The sequence below is a fragment of the Yarrowia lipolytica genome, chromosome 1D, assembly GCF_001761485.1.
Source record: "Yarrowia lipolytica chromosome 1D, complete sequence".
Taxonomy (NCBI): domain Eukaryota; kingdom Fungi; phylum Ascomycota; class Dipodascomycetes; order Dipodascales; genus Yarrowia; species Yarrowia lipolytica.
Window position 1 is genome coordinate 991,611 of NC_090773.1, and position 16,186 is coordinate 1,007,796.

A 16,186-nucleotide genomic window follows, 5' to 3' on the forward strand; every position below is an offset into this window, starting at 1 on the left:
CTTGCCGCAACCCATTACCCCAATCCATTGGAGGGGTACCCCATGGTGGGAATGAGGTGGGGTTCAAATGTGTCATTTTGGAGAAGAGTCTATGGTGGGCGAGTTGTCAAGGTCTACGAAGCAAAGCTGTGATTTGAGCGTCCCTCGAGACCATCAAAAACAGTCGACCGTTTCAGAGTGCTACGCTACAGTTTCTATACTGGTAGTCCAAGAACCGTGCCCGTGATGGTGGTAGGCCCTGCCAAGTTGTAGCTCGACTGGAAAGGCTAGCTCCTAAACCCATCTGCTACGTCACTACCAGATGGTTCCAGACTATTATGATAAGCAGCTGGGGTTGGGCCTACTCCTGGCAGCCTAACCGCTATGCTGGACCCGTCAACAAAGCACCTTTACCCCAAACGTAATAGGTTGCCTGTCCTTGATAGCGGTATGCTTCTCCGTGAAATCAGAGGTTGAAACATGTCTTGACGTCAAGCGCAAGTTAGATTGGTTCCTTAGCGACCTGGGAAATGTGTGCAGTTGCTTGAACTACCGTAGGGCCCATCCAGCCTCAGCCCCTTCACCCCGCTACTCGTAGTCTTCCCCGAGCCGTTTCTTAGGCCTAGCACCATCGACGAATTCACCTTGTGTTTCCGTTATACAAGTGAAATTAAATCTCCGAAAATAGAAACCAATACTCATGCGACCAAGAGCCCCCAAACTAAACCTACGGCGCTGGCTAGCTCCCAGCAGTTATGTCACCCTGTTATCCGTTATCATTGATGCTACCCCGTTTTATCAACCAAGCTATGGCAATTGCAAGCGATAGACGACGAAAAAAGTAGGTTGATAGTTGGGCTTGGACAATGAACCACCATGTCGATAATTGAGCTATTCGCACCACCGAGGCATTGGGCATCTCAGCATTGTTCAACTCACCTGGACTGCTGTATGACTGGAAAAAAGCCCACAAACCTGCCACACTCCTTGTGCTCTAGCTCTAGCTCTAGTCTCAATGTTTCGGCTCTATCCCCACGTTATCCCTTACATATTCGCACTAAGTCTGGCTTCTCCAGACCCAGCTCCGGTCTAATCGAGGGGATCCGGACACTAGGAGACCCAACACGTCTTGAACAAGTATCTGTGGGGAAAATCACCCCGTCAGTTGACCTAGCGATATCATGTCTAACGAGGCTGACGCAACATTCAAAATAATTCGAGACCTCCACCGTACTAGCGAAACACCGTCTTCGAAGACATCGAGGTAGGCAGTCCCACTGCAAACTCCGCCTGCCGACGTAATTAACACTACGGGTACAAGTCGTCATCTTGCGTACTGTACTTGTAGCTGTCTCAGCTCACCGACACCATTAGCGTTGGAGTCGAAACTCGACTTGAGACAAACGTTTGTAGGGTTGTGCCGTAATTACTGAAGATTATACTTAGAGAAGAGTAGACTGTTCGACGAAGGTCAATTACGTCACCGCATTAACGGTTGCTCTATCTTCCCATACTTCTATGAAGACATTTCTGTTGAAACATCTGTCATTCCTGAAACAGTATCCATCTTGGAAACATCAGTCTTCTCTCACTCCACCATCCAAGCTGTCTCAGACAATAGAGATAACAAAACACATGTAATCTCACCGTTTCCAACAATTAATCACAGCTACTAAAACTCCAAACAACTCACCACAAACCCCCCCACCACCCGTCATTGCTTTTCATCTACACGCATCACTTGACATTCTCACCAAGTCAGGAGTTGTTTGCGACATTGGACCAAGTCAGGTCTCAGATGGCGTCTTGTGACTAAAGATGGCTTCAGTAGTCACCATAACACACAACCGTCTCACCAGTCCTGCGTTTCCATGATCATGGGTCTAAATGTTATCTGTTCAGGAACAAGTACGGCGAACTCAGTGCACATCTGTTCACCAATGGATCATGTTTCGTACTGTACAGTGACGCACCAGGTGTAACGCAGGGATAATCTCATCAAAATGCCTATGGATAACCTGTCAAAAGTTTTGGTTTGTGTAGGCATCTTCTCCATATACTGTATATACCCTTAGAGAAGCACTGTAAGATTATCGACAGTACTGCTTGGTATTTGGAAGCAAAGCAAAAGTGTTCGTAAAGCACATGGCTTCCAATCGGTGCTCCACATATCCGTCTTGCTCCTTCTCATTGTGCTCACTTACCAATCATAGCATCAGCGCTAAATACTTACTCCCTGGTTGTCATCATTCATAGACATCAAAGATATCACATTCCATTCATTAAACATTCGTTAACATTATGCTACATGCTTTCCACCTCTGCTTGGGCACTCTGCCAGGTGTCGAGGTTCTGCTTAGCCCAGTCAATGTGGCATTTCAGGAAAGCTCGAATCATGCACTTGAGATCGGCCTCTCGCTCGGCCCGGAACCGCTCCAGATCCTTCTCCACACTCTCGTTGGCCACAACAATGTCCTTCTGGGCAACCTCGAGAGCCTGCTCCAGCTGTCCAATTTGCTCCCGTGTCTTTCCAATGCCCTGGCGTCTGGAGGCCTCCGGATCGGCATCCATCATGTTGTTAAATGCACTGTTGAGAGAAGAAAGACCAGGGATTTTGAAGCCTGAAGACTTTTTGGGAGCTGGCGAGGCAGAGGGCTGTTCCCCAGAATTAGTTGTAGAAGGGCCATTGTTCGACCGTGTTCGGCCAAGAGCGTCGTTGATTCGCTGGGAATCGGCCTCTGCAGACTCCAGAGACGCCAGAGTCACACGTTTGGCTTCGAGCGAGTCGGAGGTCAACTCCAACTGAAGAGCCTTCTGCTTTCGGTACTTGAGAACAGACCGAACCACGCCCGAAAACTGAGCTGACTCAGCAAGAGGTTCTCCGAACTGTCGGCCCAACTCTCGAACGAGATGGTTGGTGGCCAGGTAATTGGAATCAATGGCCTGACCGACTTTCTCGACCGTGGCAGCCATACGAGAGTCAGACTCTTCGAGCGAAAGAGCATTGAAACGGCCTCCAAGCTCGGCATAATCTCCCGCAATGTCTGTATATCGTTTGAGGATTCTGCGGGCCACTTTTTCGAGTCCTCCTCCAATCACAGCCTCGTATTCCTTGGCCGTCTTTTCTGCTTCGGCAAAAAACGCCTCTTGTTTTCCCTCTTCGTCCCCACCTCGGTTTCGGACTACTCCATTGGCAGAAGGGATAGGCAGATAGCTGTGGGCCTCTGTGACATTGTTGGAAGGGTCCACTGGTGGTGCTCGAAGGGAGTAACGGGGGAGAGTAGAGACAGGAGGGGAGTTCAGCACCTCAGACCACGAGGCGTGGGGATCCAAAAACCGCTGAAAAACAATGCAATTGCTGATCTGGGGTAGGTTGCGACATCGGTTGAGAAACACCTGTAGCATGCGTTGTCGGTGCTCAATCATGTCCTTGTCTTCGCGGGCCTTGGTGGGGGCCACGGCGTAGTCTGTAATGCTGTGTTTCTCAGGAATGGGCGGCACGATGAGCGTGGGGAACATGCGGGTGAGGGTCGTTCGGAGCGACTCAAACTCGGAGTATCGTCTTCGCACAGATACATCTCCAACTCGGATGGTGTAGGTAATGAATCCCCTGGAAGTGCCTTCATGGTTCTTGTTGGCCTCAATGATTTCAATTGGTGGAATGTTAGATTGGCTGGCGGTTGTTGTCCTCTCGTTGGTCGCTTCATGGGCGGTGTCGTTCTGGTTAGTAATGGAGGCAGTAGGGGTGGCAGAAAAGCTGTTGGAGCCATCGTCAAACGGATTGGCAAGGGCAGACTCGGGGTCGTAGGCGCTCATTCCCATGCCCCCAAGTCCTCCTATCTGCGAAGCTGCTCCGTAGAAGGAGCCCCCTCCCGCCATGAAGGAGGCGCCTCCAAAATCATTGGTTGTGTTTGTGGCGAGAAAGCTGGCGCTGGGGCCGTCGTCGGTAGCGTCAGAAGACACCGAGTCCCGGCGATCTGCGCCCGCAAACGGGTTGTTGTCTTCGAAATCGGACATGTTGTGTGGTTTGGTGGCAATCGGGCTGTCGAGAGCTGCAGCTGTATGTGGTGAATCCCTGGAAGCGGGGTCACGTGGATGTAGGAGGGTGCAGGTGGTTGCAGGTGGAGCGAGGGGAGGTGTGTGGGTAGGTGTCAGCGAGCGTGCTGTCAAACCACGGCTCGTGAATTAATATATATAAGAGATGCAGTCTCGAGATGTACACTTCTTCGCCTTAGGGCAATAGGGTATTTGCCACAACCCTCTCTCACCTCTTTATCTAAAGTAAATTACATGGCCGGTCCAGGTTGGGAGTGAGACTGCACGAGTCTAATCAGATCGAGATAGTGGTGGTGGGAGGGAAACAGATGGGCACTATTGATGGACAAAAATGTGAAAGGGCTCATGAGAGTGAGCCAAGACGAAAAGTACGTCCATTTATCTGTGTTTATACGTCATAGACCATTGTTACACCTCTTATCACTCGCTCTACACCGACTTCTCATCTACGTACGGCTTAACGTTGTTTCTGATCACAGCTCCAGAGATAAAGGTATTATGCTATCAGTAGAGAATTGTGCAGACAGTCTGTATAGATGCTCACTACAGGGTATGGCGTGTCAGAACAAAGCACGCGTCTCTTGTCGTCCTCCTCGTGTCTCCCTCTTTGATAATATCCAATAATTAATTAAATCTACGACGTCTTGAACACAAGAATGGCAATCTGGCCCACGTAGAAGTAGATAAAGTGTTTGGTCTCGTGGGTCACGTAGGATCCGAAACTTCGACCTACAATGCAGTGCCAAGTGACGCCGAAGCGTTGATCGAGCTGGGTTAGTACAGAAGCAAGAGCTCGCAGATGGCGAGCGGCCAACATCCTACCAGGAAGGTAGAGGTTTGTCGTAGGTCACGACCAAGCACCACGTTCTGCTTACTGTCACGACGACCACAAGTGAGCCAAAAGATCAGTTCATCAGATTGTGCCCATTGGTCCGGGGAATTCTCCACTTTTTTGCCCTTCGCTAGATCCCGCAGGAACCATACTCACCTCCTTCTTCACATAAGCAGCAATGTCCTTCTCGATGCTGTATTTGTCCAATGCTTGCATGGCTTGGTTAGCTGTGTTCTCAGTGGTCGTCTTTGTAAATGGATACTCACTCAAGTCGATGATTATTCGCTGCATGTCATCAGCCTGTGTTAGTATGAACGGAGCAGGTGAGTCGTCATCGTGCTCTGAACGCGTCACAAAAATTTCGATTTGGCGTCTCCCTGAACATGTGTGAACACTGTGTGACTCGTTTCCTCCCAGCCATTGCCGTGTATCGGGCTCACGATTCATCATCGCGTAACAACGTGACGCAGTTGAATCGGAGCCACCATCTCACTCAGGGCACATGGCACAAAACCAAACACCTGATTCCCTCCACCTCTCTTGAACGTACCATGTCAACCGACTTGATAACGGCTATGTTAGTAATTGCAATCAAACCACGCGGGGTTGGACAACCGCTTTGTATGGAGCCATCAGCACCTCCAGTGGGGCTGCTCGACCACCAAGCACCTAGCATACTCACCCTTCTTCTCGGGAATAGGAGCTTTGTCAGACATTTCCTCTAGTGTGTCTTGTTTTTCACTGCCGTTGCGTTAGGAGTAAATGTCTTCTTGAACGGTGGAAACTCAGTGCACTGCATCACTACCGCGAAGTTTAACATGCACCAAAAGTGGGCACGCCATAGTCTTCGAGGAAGGCATAGACACCCTGCAAAAGCACTATAGTGGGGTGTAAGCTGCTAGGGGGAGAGGCTACAAAGGGGCAGCGCGAGTGTTTTGGGGATCTGGGGAGCAAAAGCTGTGGGAAAAAAGTTATGTCGAACCAATATGCTTGTGCCGAAATATCACATGCTTACTCAAGAGGGCTTAACTAAACCCCCGCCACTTCTCAGTAACCACTTGAGTTTACTTATCGGAAAGTCCACCCATAAATGAGCATGGGATAAAGCTACCCATTGCTTCCTACATCTGTACCTTCCCTTCCAAAGAACACTTGCTCTATGCAATTGGACCCTCTCAATAGCACTGGACCATCTAGATTCATCAACAGGCCATACACTATCAATAGCAGTGTACTTGTAGTACAGCTACACAATTGTGCATACACGAGTGTAGTTTACATAGGTACAACGTCGTACTGTCCTCGTACTTGTACAAACACTAGAATTGCCCATAATTTTACGTCCTGAAGGATAAATATATTGTACCTCAAAATCACTTCTGTTACAGTCCATGGACTACACCTTTGTTGCTCGTACTCCGTGAAATGCTTCCGTTAGTATATACACTCAAGCTAACAACCGCTCATACTTGCTGACATCCTCCTTGACCAGCTGGCCCAGATCAGCCAGATCCTTCCGAATGGAGTCCTGCTCCATCACCAGAGACGCATACATGTCTTTATCTGCAGTTTCTGACGAAGAAGACGGCGATTGCACTGCCATGTCGTTGATATGACCGGTCAACAGCTTATTATGCCTTCTCAGTGCCTCTAGTTCAAGTACTTGGGCCTTTCGTTTGCTCTCCTCGTGCTTTGCTCGATCCTGGAACAGCTTCACGGCATTTCTAATCTTCTGAAACTCTGCAGTGGATTGTAAAGACTGGTCTGGACGAGAAGACTGCTCAGATACCTTGTTTTGCAGCTCATTGATCCGTTCTTGCATCTCCTCAATCTGAAGGTCTCTCTGGGCGGCGCTTAGAATGTCCTGGTTCTTGACCGCCTGAGTTCTGATTCGTTTAGCCTGGTCAGCATACCGTAGAGTCGACAGCGTTTCGGAGTAGTCTGTAGGAGATATACAGGCCACCATTACCGTCTTGGAGTTACCGCCGAGGTTCTCCTTGAGCAGCCAGGTCAGCGTCGAGTCTCTGAAAGGCGTGACTGCTGCACTGTTTCGGCTGCTGCTCTCTGCCAGAATGCTGATAACTCGACCCAGGGTAGTGAGAGACTTGTTGATCTGGCCTCCCTCTCGAAGCATCTGGCCAGTGTTTCCCGTAGATGTAGCTCTTTCCGAGCCAGCGAGATCCACTAATCGGATTCTCGAAGTTTTTTCTTCTGTGGTATCATGTTCCTGGTCGAACAGCACCTGTTTCACTTCCAGCGTGAAAACAGCGTGAGAACGAGACGAGGCATCGTTCATCTTAGTTGCGGCAGTTACTCGGTTAGCATTTCCGAGCTCCAAGTACTTTTTGACATCTTGGTATGATTCCACGGGAAAGTCTGACAGACCTTCGACATATGGACCTGTATCTTTAGCTTCTCTCAGTCTCAGAGACGAGCTGTTGTGGCTACCGGGTCCCACTTGTTTTTTCTGGGGCCTCAACAAATCTTGGACTCGTTCGTTGTAGATCTCCAAGTAAGACACTCTGACTGTTACAGATACGTCCGCAGAGGCCATTTCGTCAATCTGCTTGAACAGCTGCTCACACGTGCGCGGAATGAGTCCAAGGTCATCAGGGGTGCCCATCATGGTGTACGATTTGCCACTGCCTGTCTGGCCGTAGGCAAAAATGCACGAGTTGTAGCCCTCAAAGTTATGTTGCAGCATTTCCGCTCCGATCTCATCGTAGACGGTGTTTTGGGCAGCAAATAGCTTCGATGACGGATCGTGCGAGTCGAACGAACGGTCGAACGTGAAAGTCTTGGGCTCCGTGGGGTTTCTGGGATTGGTAGCCGCCCCAGAAGGAGGTTTGATCGTGGTACTGTTGTCGTTCATGGAGATGAGGTTTTCAGCTCCGGCTTCCCGTTCTCGTTTCACAAACGGCCGCACTCGAACCACAACCTTGACGTTGCCTGACGGCATCGCTCTTGCCCTTGCCGAAGTGTGAGAAGCCAGGTTACCAGAGGAGGCGGCGCTTCTCAGGGGTGGAAGAGACGACTTTGTGTGCCGGCCTGCAGAGAGCGTGGAGGCGAGGGCAGAAGCCGGACGAGGCCGGGTGCGTCGGTCTGGGGCGTTGGCTGGCGATCGGCTTCGTTTTTGCATGGAATTTCGCACTGTCGGAGACGGAATATTTTCGACAGCAGTTATATTAACGTATAGTGTTTACTTGTCAGTCCACATGCATGGTGTTCTTGTTGTGTTATTGTAAGCCGCACATGAATTAGGCACGAGTTATCTTTAGAAACACGCGCCTTTGAACTGGGGACGTGGTGGTACGTGATTGTGACGTGTTGGAGAAGGGGTTTCGGGGCGAAAGTCACGTGGATTACATAATGAGTACATTTTGAACCATCACAAGGTGTAATTTTTGTCTGCGTGCTTTCATTGAAGCAGTTTGGGGGTGTCCTCATTCACAAATTTGCACCAAGTACAAGTTCAAGTAGCTCCAAGTAATATTAAGAGAAGTTACTTCAAGGAGCGCTTAAGAGGAATATGTATTGTAACCAGATAGCCATATAATCACATGTGTAGGTAGAGCCGTAACAGGCAGCGATTGAGTATGTGCTTGTATGTACTGCAATTACCTCCCCCAACCTGTTGTTTTGGTTAGAAAAACTATCTCTCTACCACTACACACACACACCGGGAGCTATCTCCCTATGAAATCCAGCCATGCGGTAGTGACAGTTTCATAGTATGGATATCAACGGCATGCAAATAAAAACGGTTCTACAGGTAGCTACTCTTCAAATCAAATACAATTAATAACATTAGCTTACAATACAGGGAAAAGTCCGGTTGAAGAGCTCAGATTTCTTCACAGAAACACATGAGCTCGTAGGGTATCGGGAGGTGAAGGGAAACAACGACAGTTCGCCATCGTGTCATCAAGTCGGTCAGCCAGCCGCCCACGACAGTAGTCTACGACGACTGAGCCACATCATTGGCAATACAAGCCGGAGGCTCGGGAAGGTCACCATCCTTGCTCAGCCGGTAGGACAGCTTAATGGCGTACTCCCGCAGTTGATGGTAGTTCTTTTCCAGTTCGTCCAGCGACTCCTTGGACTCCTTGACCTCGGACTCCAGCTCCTTGATGTACTGCTCCTTTCGCTGCCGGAACGCTCTCTGGGCAGCTCGGTTCTGGGCCGCTCTCTTGGTGGTCTGCAGAGGCCGGCCTCGGTTATTGACCCTCAGAGGCAGCAGGGAGGCGTCCACCTCGGCCTCTCCGGTCTGAACCACCTGCTGGGGCTCCTCGGGCTCGGCTCCTCCAGCCTGAGCGGCAGCAGTGGCAGCCAGTAGCGGGCAGCCAAACACGGCAGCCATGTTGGGCCGAATCGGTGGACTCGTCGGCGTCAGCATCGGCCTCAACAGCTCCGGCAGCCTGGGCGGCCTGGGCCACCTTGGTCACATCCACTCCGTCGTCCTCCAGAGTGCCGTTCTCACTCTCGCCCTCTTGTTTCCAGTACGAGTTGTTGTTCATCTGTGTTAGCCAAAGAGATAACCAAGGGATAACGGCGTCAATGGCTTGGTGGGCCGCTCTCGTAGTCACTCACAGTAGCAAAGCCGCTCTGGCCCTCTCGCAAGGTCTGGTCCTCGTCTTCAAATTTTCGCTTCACCATCGTGTCGGCTTGTCGCTTACAAATCGGATTATGTCAGGCTTGCGTCAGCAGGAAAGTCGAGGGGTTAAATATGCCCTCTATGAAAAGGCAAAGCGAGCCAAAAAGAGAGGTTAGGCGGTAGGGTTACTAAAATTAGAGTTCAACCAAAGTGGCGCCAATAAGGTGCCGGGCGTGACGTATGAATGAGGGCATGGCGGCAACTTGGTTATTTCTTGTGTCAAGGTCTCTCAACAATGTCCATCTGTTGTGATGTGGTGCTATACGAATATCTGTAATGCAATTTAAACATAGACGTTTGTTCTTCCACTAATTAGGGTAGTACTGGTACCTACTCGTGTTGTAGGGTCTGCCTGTTCTCTCAGGATAAGCTCCAAGTACAACCGATGGTTCCCAAGTATCGTGGGATAGGTGCTCGTACTACAAGTAGCTAAGTGGAGCGAACACATCAGCAGATGCCTTCACATAGAGTACTGGTACGAGGACGAGGAGAAGCGCTGTGGTGGAGTTCGGCAGCGGTTCTCGATGTTTATATAATACGCCACAATACCAGTATCGACCACCTCGTCTATATCATTCATCGAGTGGACCCTACCCCACATCGGATTTATGCGACGTTGATGAAAAAAACTGGTGCATGAGTTGGGTGAGTTGTGCTATGCGAGTACCGGTACGAGTACGTTGTATTTGTACCTGTAGTATGATAAGAGGGAGGGTGTGTTGGTTTTCTTTTCTTTTCTGGCAGTCAGGAAGCCAGTGTCGCCTCTGTTTCAGTTAGTTGCTCCGATGTTGTCTTTTGACCTTGAGCAGTTATTAGGATGTTTAGATACTGGTAGCAGTGTTTCACGTCTAATTTACAGTACTGTACCTGTAGAGAGGTCCATAACAAGACGGTGAGAATGCCATAATCCACCGTCTATGTCTGCGAATAATGGAGATTTCGGGCTGTACAAAAGTGGAATCAATAGTGTAGACACGGGAAAACAACATTAGCAGTCTGTTTTTCTGCAACTTCACCCCCAACTACATTTCGTCCGACACTCGTGGTAAATCCGATAAATCCGACGCAAAAAAACACGGACAACGCCAAAACCTAGATTTCGTACATAGGTTACGCTCTGCATCGTGAAAGAAATATCGCATCCTGACTTGTCCCCCAACAACACCATGCTCAACCAAATCACATTTTTCAACAACTACACGACCACAGACTACATCCGGTTCCTCATCATTGTGGCCGGCTACATTCTTCTGCGACCGCGGATCATGGGAATGGTGAAGAACTACCAGACCAAGCAGATGATCAAGCGGGAGCGAGAAGAGCTGGAGAAGACGCGAGCTGCCCGAGCCAAGGGCGAGCTCGAGGAACCTGAAGATGAGAAGGTGGCCTCCAGTATCGCCTCTGGATCCGGATCTGGCTGGGGAACCGCTGCTCGATCCCGAGCCAACAAGCAGAAGAAGGTGCTCCAGTCTGCCATCGACAAGCAGGAGGAGATGGAGCTGGTCAACGAGAGTGACGAGGAGATTGCCGATTTGTTGGTTCCCGAGGAGGAAGCCCACATTTTCGACAAGAAGGAGTAAATATCGAGTCCATGAGCGATGTTAATGGAAATGAATGGACTCGACCTCTTATACAAGGAGATACCTGACGTGTTCTCTTACACTAGCTGGAGAACCCGGTAAGACCTCTTCAAAAACACCATCTTCCACCAACCATAAAAACAGTACCCTTGACATTTCAGTAATATATTTGTATAGACATCGTGTTGGTTGTATTTTGCACGAGTATCGTATTGTAGGTACTTGTACATACTATGGCAATGTTATGATTTTGACTAAGCAGGAATGTAGCATGTAGAAAGGCACAATAGGGGTTTTCGGGGTGTCGGTTACCTACAAAGGGCCCTCGGAACACATCCATCCATCCATCCCGTTCCCTTTCCCCTCTTCCATGGCCCATTCTATCCACATCCCTCCACTTGACTTCCACTCTGTCCAGTGTGCACTCACACCATTAAACTTATCATGCATGCATTTCGAGGTCCAATTTTTTTCCCAATCTAAAATTATTTCCATCTGAGGCAAGGTCGACTTTGGGGAGTGTCAAAAGAGGGCAAACAAGTCGAGAGAGAGAAAAAAAAACACACCATCAACCACGTCAGCAACATACAAACGCGATCGATCATCACTTGATTCGCTCTAAACCACACCACAGCTTCCTTTAATCACACACCACAGCATGTCATTCAGACGCCCAGCCATGTACCAGCTCGGAATCGAGACTGGTCCTATGGTCCCCACAGATCTATACCCTCCGGCCAACGTGCCTCTTCAGGATCCACCCAGCGCATCGGAGCGAGAGGTGGCTGCACAGTTTTATAAGTTCCAGGCTGAAGTCAGAGACGGACCTCTGTACACAGGCTCAGTGGAGGTCAAGACGGGGCCGAACGGACAGAAAAAGGCGTCACGGATACTCATCGAGGTAGACGATGCGTGTGATGACGGCATCAGACGATACACGGATCGGTACAGAAAGAAGCGAAAGGTCGGTCGGTCGATAGATGAGCATCCGTATATTCTGGAGCTGTTCCCCCAGGAGCTTCACGAGGCCATGGGAGCAAAGAAGGAGGCTGGAGAGGATGTTAAGCGTCGTCGAGCGGGTATTTCCAAGTTTGCCAACTCGCTGATCCAGGCGGACGAAGCCGATCTGTCGCCTGTGGAGCTGGAGGCACGTCTCAAGGCCCAGCAGGCCCTGACCATGGTGGATGACAAGGAGCTGGAGGCTCGTCTGGGCCAGGAGGCAGCTGATTCTGAGGAGGAGGAGATTGAAGATGATGTCTACGATGACGAAGATGATAACGATTACAATGCTGAGGGATACTTCGATAACGGTGATGAAGATGATGATGATGGAGATGACGACGAGGCCAACTTTTAGGATCTGAACTGAACCAGACCCAAAAAACTACAAAATACGCCCCCTGTTTTATAGATTATTAATTGAAGATGAGTATTTCACTTTCGACGTAGCGAGAGAGAGCAGTATCTATAGCTAAAGCAGTATCTACAGCATTGGTACACTGCTTCTCGTTATACTAGAACAGACGCATTGCTACGATACTCAACGCGTTGTCTACTTTAGCCACCCGTATATAAACCAACTAGAACGTAGCTACCTGTACGGCCCACACAATAAGTTCTGTAGATTATCTATACAAATATGAGTACGTGTAAAGCACGTGTTATGTGAGACACTTGAGTGTGTAATGTGTGTGTGTGTGTGTGTGTGTGTGTGTGTGTGTGTGTAATGAGTTGGCTTAATAGCCCTGGTAGCCATCATACTCCGGCTCGGCTACGTAGTACTCATCTCGAGTCATGCCGAGAGGAATCTTGGGAGGCAGCTGGGGCTTGCGATACATTTCCTGAGGAGGAGGAGGTCGACTCACCTTCTTCTTCTGAGTAACTGCATGGAACACAGAGTCCGAATACTTCGCGTTGAGCTGGTCGGAAATATCCCACTGGCCTTCGCCCTTGTATCCCGCATGTCCAGGGTCCACTTGGCCTGCAGGAACTGTAGGAAGACGTCTAGTGGGCCCTCTGGCAGGCTCAGGAGCATACGTAGACACATCTAGAATATCGTCTCCGGAGAGCCCATTGGGGTTGTCCGCATGAGTGCCTGGGTGCTGCTGTGAGCTAGGCTTTGAGTACGAGTCTGGAGAAAACGGAATGTCCCCCTCCAGAGAGAGAGAAGCCATCTTTCGCTGCATGGCGTACGACATGACATCACCCTGAGCGGGCTGAGGAGTAGAGGGTTTCTCAGGGGATGCACCACTCCCCACGGGCTTTCTCTTGACGCTGAAGCCATACTGACCCTGCGCAGGAGACGTAGGAATCTTGGGAAGATCAAGGGCAGGCGCCTTGTGGTTAAGGAAGCGTTTGTACTGATTGTCTCCTCCATCATCATCAGAGTACATTGTGTTTGTGGAGGATGTCATGTGACTGTTTGTAGACGTTCGGGGCGAATATCCAGAGCTGTTGAGACCTCCCCCTTGAGAATATGAGCCCGTGGAGCCTCGAGGAGAGTACGTGGTTTGTCCTGCAGGTCCAGGAACAGCTTCAAAACCTCTATCATAAGCTCTATCTCGTTCATAAGTTGTGGGGATTGAAGGGACATGGGCAGGAGAAGCTCCAACTGACCGTCCTCCGTACGAGTTTTTGAGCATGCTGACAGTCAAGTCAAGATCGTCGTCTCGGCCGTTCATTCCATTCTGAGACCGATTAACTCGCAAAGGAGGAGTGTGTCGTGAATCGTGGGCCTGTGGAAAACTATCTCCTGCTCCCCAAGAGCGTCGTCCGTGTCCCGATTGTCGCAGAGGTTCGGGAATGTCGTACCGGGCAGCTGTAGAAGTAGGAGGCATATCCATACCTGCAGAAGACGGTCTTCCATACGACGAAGACGCGCTTTGATCGTAGCCAGCAGAAGACGGTCGCAGAGGAGACCCGTTGCTAGCGTAACCTCCTTGCGTGTATCTTGGAGACGACACTACCGGACTGTTGCCTTGTCTTCTGATGGGGTCTGCAGATCGAGAGTGCGACAGCGGTTCTCTGTATGGAGAAGGAGTCGTGGGCACGCTGGGAAGATTAACTGGACCAGAAGATCGATGAGTGGGTGTTCTGGGGTCCTGTCCTACAAGTCTAGGGTCCATTCGTGGATCCTGAGCTACCATTCTTGGATCCGGGATGGTCGGAAGTCTAGGGTCACTCATACGGGGATCTGGGAGTCTCGAGTCGCTCATCCGCGGGTCCGGAAGAGACCGCTCGGGAACAGCTTCGGGCAGAGGTCTGCTGTGTCCCAGAGCATGCATTGAATGCGAAGCTGTCATAGACTGGCCCATGGGGTAAGAGTTCACGGAGTTTGCCATAGGAGGCGGGGTTCCTGGGCCTGGGCCTGCTCCGTAGACGGAATGGTTCATCGCCTGAGAGGGAAGGGCTGGCATGGAGTGGTTAGGAAGTGACTGGTTTGGCAGAGAAGGCAGACCGGAGGCGTTGACGCTAGCATGGCCTGCGTAGCCCGGGGGAACGTACTGATCAAATGCTCTGGGGTCGTTGAACGAGCCGGTTCCAGCAGGTACGATTCCTGGAGGTAGGTCTGAAGGAATAGCTGACATGGTTGACTGCATGAGGGGGTCAGCACCAGTATTGGCGGAATTCTTCTTCTTCGACTTCTTCTTCTTCTTCTGTCTCTCCACCTTTGGGGGAATGTTTGGTTTTGTAGGGTAGAAAGTCATCTCTAGGTAGACCTCTCCGGCATACTTGCCCTTGTATGTGAGTTCATGCCACTGGTCAAAGCCATCTCTGGGGTTGGAGTCAAAGACGGGTTGAAGGTCGAGCACCGTGTCGCCAATGAGCTCGGGCTTGCTGTCATTCTTGTCCAGCACCGTGAGTTTCAGCTGTTTTTGTTCTGCGTTGTCTCTCAGGTTGAAACGCACTTCGTGATCCCATTTAGGAATTTGGCCTCCTCTGATGTCTGGAGGGGATGATTTGGCCTCGTGGGCGATTCGCGCAATGCAGTATGGGTTTTGTTTGCCGAGGGTACGTCGATTTGGCAGGTTTCGCTGGGTTAGCACACGGTAGAGAGTGGCCGTAGTAACGGACATCATCAAGCTATAAAGAATGTGATAAGTTACGAGCGGGCACCTTTTTGGCTAGCTCAGACATGTCACAGATGGGGAGTCGTCGCAATGTGAAGGTATCATAAGAAAGGAGTCACGTAATGGTGCTCATGCTGTTTCAATAAGGGATCAGAATATCAATATGAGCAACATTGCGATCAAGTAAGACACAAGAGCGATTCCTAGATTCGTTCCACACGCGTCTTGATCACTTTCCCCTGTGAATAATGACCCCTCATGTCGTAATCTCACATTATCATCACCATCTTCACTATATCCACATTGCTGCGCTCTCATTTCACTTGGAGGTCCCAAAATAGCACTGCTTCGAGCCTCGAAAAACACCGCTCTTTCCTGCAAATACTCACTCCTTTGCCGAAAACAATAATCAACAGGCCATAGTCAAGAAGGTCGTCCATCGCTGCTGCTCAATGACCTCTTTCATGGACAAGTTTCAACGTTGTTGTATTCCACACTGCTTTAGATGGTACACCATGCATGTACCGTGTATAGCCTGGGTGCTAAAAATAGAGTTGTAAACATGCTACCTGATTGGGATACCGAGAGATGACATAAGAGGGAGTCAAAGTTGCTGCTGGAGTACGTATGTTGGAGACAGGAGGTTTCAAACGTCCTTGGAATGACTCCAAACACCTTTGTGCTTGCTATTTCCCCCCTGAGATGTCGCCTCTTGGTTACAAGTCATAATCTGTATAGTGTCGTCAAGATGTACGGATGTAACCTTCTCGTATCGTCGACATCGTGACGATGAGTCTGTCCCCAGTATACAGTGTGATTTATGACGTTCGGTGACGATCTCAGAGCCGCATTCGTACGTCCTATTAGACACTGTCATACGTCAGATGAGTTGTGACGGAAGTTTTCTTGTTTTGGCTGGTTTGTGCAGGACTCGAAACCGGTCAGTAAAAGCTCAACAATAAGCATAACCAATTACCCTTAAGTCTCCAAATGCGAATGCTGATAAGTTATAATC

The 16,186-nt window shown here is 49.9% G+C and overlaps 9 protein-coding genes across 9 annotated transcripts; 3 read left to right on the plus strand and 6 right to left on the minus strand.

Moving 5' to 3' along the window:
* Positions 1-67: 67 nt before the first annotated feature.
* On the plus strand, positions 68-404 carry YALI1_D09916g (uncharacterized protein; the record flags this gene model as incomplete). Its single annotated transcript, XM_068282649.1, has 2 exons — positions 68-169; positions 213-404. The coding sequence occupies 2 exons, from the start codon at positions 68-70 to the stop codon at positions 402-404; spliced, it is 294 nt and encodes a 97-aa protein (XP_068138750.1).
* A 163-nt stretch (positions 405-567) lies between these two features.
* YALI1_D09923g (uncharacterized protein) lies at positions 568-898 on the minus strand (the record flags this gene model as incomplete). Its single annotated transcript, XM_068282650.1, has 2 exons — positions 568-722; positions 769-898. The coding sequence occupies 2 exons, from the start codon at positions 896-898 to the stop codon at positions 568-570; spliced, it is 285 nt and encodes a 94-aa protein (XP_068138751.1).
* A 1,385-nt stretch (positions 899-2,283) lies between these two features.
* On the minus strand, positions 2,284-3,996 carry YALI1_D09956g (uncharacterized protein; the record flags this gene model as incomplete). Its single annotated transcript, XM_502542.3, has 1 exon — positions 2,284-3,996. The coding sequence occupies one exon, from the start codon at positions 3,994-3,996 to the stop codon at positions 2,284-2,286; it is 1,713 nt and encodes a 570-aa protein (XP_502542.1).
* Positions 3,997-4,669: 673 nt separating this feature from the next.
* YALI1_D09964g (uncharacterized protein) lies at positions 4,670-5,583 on the minus strand (the record flags this gene model as incomplete). The annotated part of the gene is made up of 5 exons (XM_502543.3): positions 4,670-4,804; positions 5,024-5,085; positions 5,134-5,167; positions 5,418-5,440; positions 5,550-5,583. 5 exons carry the CDS (start codon positions 5,581-5,583, stop codon positions 4,670-4,672), a joined length of 288 nt encoding a protein of 95 aa, XP_502543.1.
* A 731-nt stretch (positions 5,584-6,314) lies between these two features.
* Positions 6,315-8,006, minus strand: YALI1_D09996g (uncharacterized protein; the record flags this gene model as incomplete). The annotated part of the gene is made up of 1 exon (XM_502544.3): positions 6,315-8,006. The coding sequence occupies one exon, from the start codon at positions 8,004-8,006 to the stop codon at positions 6,315-6,317; it is 1,692 nt and encodes a 563-aa protein (XP_502544.3).
* An 819-nt stretch (positions 8,007-8,825) lies between these two features.
* Positions 8,826-9,523, minus strand: YALI1_D10007g (uncharacterized protein; the record flags this gene model as incomplete). The annotated part of the gene is made up of 3 exons (XM_068282651.1): positions 8,826-9,176; positions 9,217-9,384; positions 9,458-9,523. The coding sequence occupies 3 exons, from the start codon at positions 9,521-9,523 to the stop codon at positions 8,826-8,828; spliced, it is 585 nt and encodes a 194-aa protein (XP_068138752.1).
* A 1,164-nt stretch (positions 9,524-10,687) lies between these two features.
* On the plus strand, positions 10,688-11,101 carry YALI1_D10022g (uncharacterized protein; the record flags this gene model as incomplete). The annotated part of the gene is made up of 1 exon (XM_502546.3): positions 10,688-11,101. One exon carries the CDS (start codon positions 10,688-10,690, stop codon positions 11,099-11,101), a length of 414 nt encoding a protein of 137 aa, XP_502546.1.
* A 658-nt stretch (positions 11,102-11,759) lies between these two features.
* YALI1_D10033g (uncharacterized protein) lies at positions 11,760-12,458 on the plus strand (the record flags this gene model as incomplete). The annotated part of the gene is made up of 1 exon (XM_502547.3): positions 11,760-12,458. One exon carries the CDS (start codon positions 11,760-11,762, stop codon positions 12,456-12,458), a length of 699 nt encoding a protein of 232 aa, XP_502547.1.
* A 379-nt stretch (positions 12,459-12,837) lies between these two features.
* YALI1_D10067g (uncharacterized protein) lies at positions 12,838-15,611 on the minus strand (the record flags this gene model as incomplete). Its single annotated transcript, XM_502548.3, has 2 exons — positions 12,838-15,135; positions 15,561-15,611. 2 exons carry the CDS (start codon positions 15,609-15,611, stop codon positions 12,838-12,840), a joined length of 2,349 nt encoding a protein of 782 aa, XP_502548.3.
* Between the last annotated feature and the right edge of the window lie 575 nt (positions 15,612-16,186).